Raw genomic sequence first — 8,936 nt, 5'->3', positions numbered from 1 at the left:
ACTACTAACTAGTAATAATATATACTATATATACTATATATATATACTATATATATATTATATACTACTATACTATATATATATATATATATATATATATATATATATATATATGATGTATGTATGTATGTATATGTAAACACTTTTATTCTAACTTATATCGCAAATACGGAAAATCATCGGCTTATATTGGCCAAAAGTATAAAACATCCCCACAAATGCAAATGTTTTATATCTAATAAAAAATAAAAAGCAGTTTTATTGAAAAATAATATTTTTATAATAATTTTAATTTTCTTTGTTTTTCTTTGAATTTTTATTACCACCTTTTCTAAAAAAATGCAATAAATTGAGGGCGCTTTATACTTATGGCTAATTCTGTATTCATCCATCGGGATCTTGAAGCAAGATAATCGCTCCTGCGTGAATCAATTCTGTTAGATAGGTAACATTTGTCTATTGTCATGCGTTTGTTGCGTTAACCTAACAGAAAGAAATCTTTTCCATTGACATAATAAGATTTATTCGTGTTACTTGCATTTTTACATTCAGAATCTTCGCTTTCTTTCTCTCTCCAACACTTGAATGTATGTGATTTATCTCATAAGTGCAAAAATGAGGATTTCAAGCAACACAAACAAATCTATTATACGATCTTTTGTCCTTTTCATGTCTGATCTTAGAGAGATACATAAGAAACGAAATTGTTTCTAGATCCCACTTTTGTATTGAGACGCAACTGCTCTTTCGCTGAATATTCAACATGTTCAATATATAATTGATAAACGATCTGTAGACTCATCAATATTCATACTAATTTTTTACTAAGAAAAAACATAGCAGCGCAAAAATCTGTCCGGATAGAAAATAAGTATCGAAGAAGGAGAGTAGACGGAGTCAAAACGGGAACGAGATGAAATATTCGTTTAGGGAAAAGGAAGATGGAAAACGAATGTCCGAATTATACAGATTAACGACGAAGAAAGACACCGAAGCCAGAATGACTTGGAGCTTCCTATCCTTAATACTCTATCTATGTACAACCCTTTCTCTCGAACCTCGTAAATGCTAAAGCAACCCACAGCCAGTAAAAATGTACAAACATCCTCGACTTCGGCGTCTCCTATGTATACATTCGAAAAGCGGCCTATATACGACATTTAATTATCATTACAAATATATTTCTTTAAGATATCGATATGAATAACAATGAGATTTATATGATCAAAATTTATTTTATTGAGATTTAATTCTGATACTAATTATATCAATCAATTGTATCGTATATAGGCCACTATATGTCGTCCACCGCGTATTGCGATCAATAAAATAGGAGGATCACAACTGTTCTTGATTCTCGCGAGCGTCACGTGGACGGCTTCACCATCGCTCCCGATTCCATCGCAATGCCTGACAATATTATTCAAGAATTCGCAAGATTCTTATACTTATGTACTAGGGCACTGATTTAAAGATCAGTCTACTGATGATAATCGGAGTTGATGGAACAGAATACATCTCTCTCGCTCATGATGGATACAAGTGATTGGATGTAGAATGATTCATTTTAATTGTTCTCGTCTCTCTTTTATGTCTGATGTTGATGAATGGGACTGTGGTGTTGCGACCATGCTGGCGGCGACGAGTGATTGAAGTTAACTGATATCGTAACCGGATGTAAAACGGTGTCGGGTCCGGTGTCCGGAATGAAGCTCAGATGGGGTCTGATCAAGGATGCCTCAACTGTCAGTGGTACGTAAAAGGATCCGGCGTCATGCAGAGCGAAGATTGGCACCCCGTGAGACGACGAAGACGGCGATTTATCCAGTCCGGCACCGTTCGACACTGGTGGTGAACACGATTTCACCCTCTCTGCCGAAAACCTTTGTTTGATCGAACTCTTGAACTTGTAGTTGGTCGGCCGGTCTCGACAGGAGACGGTTCCGGTTCCGGGTGGCGTACTATGCGAATGGGTGCTGTGATTGCTGTCGTCACTTACAATCGTCGGTGGCACGATCGTCGGTCGCAGCAGCGGGCGCTCCGGATCGCCAAATGAGCTCACACCCGAGCTCGAGCCGTGGTCCGAGTGGCCGCCATTGGGCTGACATATCGTCGGAATACTCGTATGCGAATAGGCGGCGCCATTTATCACTCCATTCATCACTGGCAACTCGGGATGTGGGAAGCCTAATCGGTCACCTACAACAAATTTCAGTGATTAACTGCCGGAATTTTTTTTTAAAGCACATTGAAAAAAAATGGTCGCAATATAATAATTTAATTATAATTTCTAGTCATTTTCGGTGTCAATTACATATATTTTTGATAAATCTATAAATATACTTGTTATTATCATTATAGCAGTAATAATTATAAAAATGGAATTCATAATTATTTTACATGCAATTAAAGTCACAAACTTTTCTCTTAGTGCAGACACTCTATATTTCATAAGGAATAATTATAACTCTATCGATCGTATCAAAATTTTGAAAATGAAAAATCAATTGGATCAAATATTAAAAATTCATGATCTTCGATATACAGAAGACATTAATTAGAATGTATTATAAAAATTAAATAATATTTTCTCTTTTCAAGACATGCAAATTGCAATGAAACTGATGTTTATATCATTGTTTATTATTATCAGTGACTGGATCAAAAGTATTAAAGTATACTTTTTTCTAAATAAAGACTTTCTATGTCTTTCACAAGTAAAATGATACATACTGGTGGCTACGATTTTGTCGCAGTGCTGCTGCAAATGATTGATGAGCTGTACGAAGAGGGTATCCCTCGCGAAGAAACCTTCGACCTCAATGAGGAAATGCATGGTTTCGCTCAAACACTCCTGAAATCCCAGCTTGTAATGCTCCGCCGCGGTGGAAGCCGCGGTTGAGTGGGACACGCTGTCCACGCTGTCCTCAGGATGTGTGTGCACCGGTGTCACGGACGAGTGCTTGGTATCTAAATACAAAACAATAAGTGATGCTGTAAGTATGACTTAGGTATACGCTTAGATATGAAAAGTGCAATGACCTACTCCAATCCCTTATTAAATAATTTTATTATTTTTAACTTCCATATATCTGTGCCAAAATCAATCTATTTCTATGGTTGAACTGATATTGTTTCAAAATAAACTTTCATATTAACGTACTTAATAAATAATAAATTGAATTTGAGTCAAATTTAATACATTTCTTCAGTTAAATTATTTAACTCCATTGCTTTAGTTAAACAATTAGTAACATACTGAGAAGTAGTGATTACCTAATGAAGTGATTAAAAATAACTCAAATTGGATACAATTTGACATTACGAATTTAACAGTGTATGCTTGTCGAGAGAATGCATATTTCTCATTCGCGATCTGCAACCTGCGGTCTGTTTGCGGAACGACATTGGCAGATCTTGTTGCCAACTTGCGGAAATACAATGCAATGTTGCGTAATATATTCTCGTTCCCGAAATAATTTTATTTGGGAGAATCGCGATCGAATCAATTAAACATTCACCTTGCCGAAGGCCTTGAAGATGCTTCATGTGGCGGATCGCCATCTCGATGATTTCTGTCTTTTCGACTCTGCCTCGACCTTTCTTCAAATATTCTGCAGGTATAAGTCGGCTAAGATCGGCTAGGCAGTTGTTCATACGATCTCTTCTGCGCTTCTCGATGATCCTGTGTGACATCGGATCTTGCTGCAACAAAAATAAATACGATTCAATGATTTATCCGGTCAATCTCCTAATATTTTAATAATAAATATATAAAAATATAAAAATATCATACTTTAGAGCCATCCATCGTTTTAAAATATTTTAGAGCTTTATCATGATTATATAATCTACTAATAATCATATATACAATCATATAATTTTATATTATTACTATATATGCAAGAAAGAAAGCTTTGTATACTGTTATTATTATTATTATTATTATTATACGAAAAGAAACTTATTAATATTTATAAACGAAAAATTCAAATATATAAAATAATTATTCCTCAGATTTTAACAAATTGTAAAAATATTGCTAATTACTTTCTAAATATTAAGTTCTAAATATTAAGTTCTACCTAGGTACTAAGTACATTGAGAAAAAAAAATAGTCTATTTTAATAAATATTTAATTCAATATTGCCAATTAAACATTTACTTACTATAAATAAATATTTGTTCAGTAAAAAGAATGATTGTTAAATCAAATAAATGTTTCTTGTATCAAATAAATATGTCAAATAATAATGTCTTTATATTTAATAAATATTTATTAAAATTGATTATATTATGTTTCAGTTACTTTCTTTAAAAATGACTCACGCAAATTGATACATTTGATTTTTGTTTGCAGTAGTAATGATCAAGATATAATCAGACATGACTGAATTTATTTTATCTCGCATTATTTAATGAGAAACAATTAAAATACCGACCTTTATAAACAGATAAATTTATACGAAGCTTTTGTTATTGCAATTAAAAAGTTACAACTCCAAAATATGATCTCACATTGAACAGTCTTTACTGGTCATCCATGAACTCCTATGGATATCTTAATTAAAGCAGCATTTGCGTCTCGAACAACAAAGATTGTAATTACGCTACCACGGGCGAATTGAAACACGTTATCATCTTTAAAGGTCACGTCGCGATTCGCTACTGGAGCACAATTATCTGTACGTGCCACGTGTCACGATCTTGAGGTGCGTATCGCAGCAAGTTAGGTAACCGCTTAATTCGCTGAAATGTTCATCTATCGCGCGAATATGCGGAAAGATAACGTCTGCGATCGGGCACGAAGCAATGTGATGTAATGCAAAAGTCTCACGTTTGACGATAAAACTGCGGCTGATACGTATAAGAGCAGTTCCTGATAATTTTATGTTGAATAACAAACTCTTTAAATGAATTAAGACAAGCGCATACTCCGAAATAATATTAATATGAGTGAATGAATAGTCGCAATCGCAGGACGATCGAAAATTTTTAGATAATTTGCAATTTACTTTATACTCTTACTATATTCCAACCAAATTCATACTAGTTGTTTATTTTAAAAACAATATAACTTTTCTGAATTATTTTATTTTGAAATGTCATTATCTGCATATAATATCATGCCAAGTCACAATAGGATCTTATATAACTATTCTTACGCGAATGTCTGCTTTAAAAACAAACAACATGCCTTACTTTTCTAGATAACCACAATTTGCTCTCGTCAAGGTAATCGACGCGAACCTTCAAACGCCTGCTGGATTCATTTCAAAACAAATTTTTACAAGAGAATGGAACGAGCGGTTTGCCTCGCAATTATGCGATTGAAACAGCAAACGAACAAAAGCGACGTCACAATGACGCCTCGATACTTATGCTGATTTACGGGTATGTAGCATTCAAATCACGGTAACGTAACGCTCGTTCCTGGCACGCGGCCAGCACGACGTTTTCCATGGAACTCATTCATGCGAAATTACGCAAGCGATCGGCGCATAAATCGGTGCATCCCAAGAACGGGAATGGAATACGCGGCGCAGAGAGAATCATCCTAAAGACCATAAATCAGGATGAAATGAAGGAATGAAATAGTGGCTTTACTTCAAAGATCATATATGGAGTAGCCGATGCAAATTTCTTTTCAAATGTAAATTTATTCAGACGCTAACTCTTTCCAAAAATCATACAATTAATCCTTCATTACTCGCGTGTTGCATCCCCACTTTACAAAATTCACTAAATATGAATTTAGTTATTTATACACATTATTATATTTAAGATAAATTGTTTTACAACAACAAAATTTTGCAGTTATCTCTATCTAAAAGCTGTATAAAATATTATCAATTTTAATTTAATTGTAAATCATCAGAGAAAACAATGAAAATCAGGATATAATATTGAGGTATCAGGAACATCTTATGCGAGTTAATTCAAATGGAAGATTAATTAAATGTTGCTAATAACAAAATAGATGAAAAAATGTTCCAAGTTAGATGGAAGAATGCATTCCGATAGCATTTATCTTTATATAAAGATTGTATAAAATATCAATCTTTAATTGTAAACTATCAAAGAAAACAATGAAAATTAGGCTATTATATTGGAGTCAGAAATATTCTACGCGAGTATAATTAAGATTTAAAAAAACCATGCAAATAATGTATAAACTTAAGTTAATTAAATGTTGCTAATAAAAAAATATATGAAAAAATGTCCCAAATTACATTCAAGAATGCGTTCTGATAGTATTCCAATTTATCTCTAAAGAATATTATAAATATTTGTTTATTTATAAATTATCAAAGAGAGCAATAACGTTGAGATATAATAATGTTGAAGCACCAGAAGCATCCCACATGAGTAATTACGTTAAAAAACCATACGAGTAATGTATAAGGATTAATTAAATGTTACTAATGAAAGAGTAGAAGATTCCAAATTGAAAAGATAGAAAAATGCATTCCGATAGCGTTCGAATTCTTCATCGTATTGCTATGAAACTGCGTGTCCGTCTTTCCTTTTTCCGAGCGGAAAGAAACAAGATATCGATTTCATCCAATTAGATTGGCGGATGCGTATTCACCTCTTTATTCAAACAGCGTCTCTTCCTCGGCGGCGGTGAATGCACCGATGCATCGACGTGGCTGTTCGTCGGATAGTATTGCATGTTCAGGATGTTATCCATACTATGCGTGACCATCCTGCCTTGAATAACAAATATAGAAGGGGAAAAGTATTTTCTTATCTTCCACGGTCTTCGATCCGCTTAAAAATCACTTTATTATCACCCTTATTGTTCCTCTTTAAATACTTGCGATACCCGCGATACACGTGTATACCATTCGAAAATAAACTTCTATATCGATAAATATCGAAGTCTATTGCGTTGATAAAATTCACTCCCGAAATGATTTTCTCGTGAAGAAAATTCGATTCCAAATAATATTTTTATCAATCAATTCCCATAAATGGTTCGCACTACATCGAGTAACTATATACTGGGAGTAACTATATACACTTTTAGAATTTGTAGCAATAGCTGTTCCATATGCAATTCAGTCCAAATAGATTTCTCGACGAAAAATGTTCAATTTTATATTTTTTATATATAACTTGTATCCTTCGACTGTCAATTATGTATTATATACAGACAGCGTATATGTATATATATATATATATATTCATTCCAGAATATTATTACTTAAATTTATATTAGAGTCCGTTCGCAATATAATTATTGTCTTTCTATATATGTTTTTTTGTTTATTAAAAAATATATAATTATATTTTTGAGAATTACTCAAAGCACTATCGCGGTTATCGAAACTCAGCGAGAAATTAACTGACCACTTAACACTTGGAACGGGCCACTCGCTCTTGTTATCGAACAGTTGCTGTTCATGCTCGCGAATCGCAGGCGCACCGACGACTACGAGCCGCGAGCGACGACACTCGCGTTTCTTCAGCCATCGGGAGGGAGACATCACATCGGGTTGGGCCGCGCCGCGCTGCGTCGACGGCGACGAGGAGGCATCACGTGTCGGAAACGCGATGTATTACGCCCAACACGTGAGGCGACACGCGTCTCCGTCTCATCGCATCGCGTCACGCTACGCCGTCCATCGGAACGACCCAGGAGTCTTGTTGTTTCTGACTTTGACTACTACTGTGACTTTGACTACTCCTTTACATCGCGAATCGTTGTATCCCCGATTATCCCGTTTAATTCCCTTTCGAATTTCTCTTCGAGGAAATCCAATTCCACGGATTTTCACACTTTTTTAGTTATCTTTCTATCGCTCGTATGTAAATGAATAATTTATGAATATTTATAAAAGGCATTTCTAAGAAACACTTCAAGTTCAATTAACATGATATTTTATGACACGCAGTTTTATATAGTATTAATGGATGCGCTAAATATTTTTTTTCCTTGGATGCAAATTTAATTGTTAACTTAATTAGTTAATTTAATTAACTTTTTTATTTATATATTTTTATTATTATATTACAATATTGTACAATATTGAAATCGATTCTTTTTGGAAACAATTTAATAAGATATCTTATGAAAAAGAGTTAGCTTTAATAAAATTTTCGACATACTTGAAAAAATGATAATATTATAAAAATATAAGCATATATTTTCACTTATGTTAATTATTCCTTGTACTTTATAAATCATTTTTATTATGATCATAATTTTTATTAGAAATATTAATATATAATATATTATTAATATTATTAATATATTATAATTATATAATAATGTATTATAAATATATAATATATTATTAATATATAATAAATTATTTGTTAAATTTCAACTTATACCTATTCACCGATTCAAATATCAAAAAAGATAATTTTCAAATTTATTGGAGCAATTAATCAATTAAAAGAGCTTCATATGCATTCAATGTAATTTATGTTGTAAATTATGTTCTTGTATGTATACATCTTGTTACATAAATCTGCGTAAACACATTAATTTAATTAATTAATCCTAACATTTGAATATATTCATCTCTGTGATTGCAGTTGTTACACATTTAATTACTTTAGTCTAACATATCAACATATATTACATTTAACAAAAGGACCCATAACTAATATTAAACTTAAAATTTGCATCTAGTTTATAAAATAAACCAGATGGAAATAATTCAATACTATGATACTAATTGTACAGTTAATTAAAATATGATAGTAAATATAATTAAATACTTCAAAATGAAAGAACATTTAGGTAATAAAATATATATATTTTAGTTTATAATTAAAATAACTTAATTTAATAATTTAGTTTATCTAATTATAGAGAATAATTAAAATATTTTCAAATAATTAGTTGTATAAAATTTACGCCAAAGTAAATAACTATTTTTATTACATCGAAGTATAATAAAAACATCTCTCTCTCTCTC

The 8,936-nt window shown here is 32.3% G+C and overlaps 1 protein-coding gene across 1 annotated transcript; it reads right to left on the bottom strand.

The window, feature by feature from the left end:
• Positions 1-1,588: 1,588 nt before the first annotated feature.
• On the bottom strand, positions 1,589-6,709 carry LOC105623859 (hairy/enhancer-of-split related with YRPW motif protein 2). The gene is made up of 4 exons (XM_012205232.1): positions 6,593-6,709; positions 3,522-3,705; positions 2,734-2,970; positions 1,589-2,199 (listed from the first exon to the last, which is right to left on the bottom strand). Exons 1-4 carry the CDS (start codon positions 6,707-6,709, stop codon positions 1,589-1,591), a joined length of 1,149 nt encoding a protein of 382 aa, XP_012060622.1.
• Positions 6,710-8,936: the final 2,227 nt, after the last annotated feature.

This window comes from Atta cephalotes (assembly GCF_000143395.1).
Source record: "Atta cephalotes unplaced genomic scaffold scaffold00065, whole genome shotgun sequence".
NCBI classification, from domain to species: domain Eukaryota; kingdom Metazoa; phylum Arthropoda; class Insecta; order Hymenoptera; family Formicidae; genus Atta; species Atta cephalotes.
This window is presented reverse-complemented; position numbering and strand designations above follow the sequence as displayed.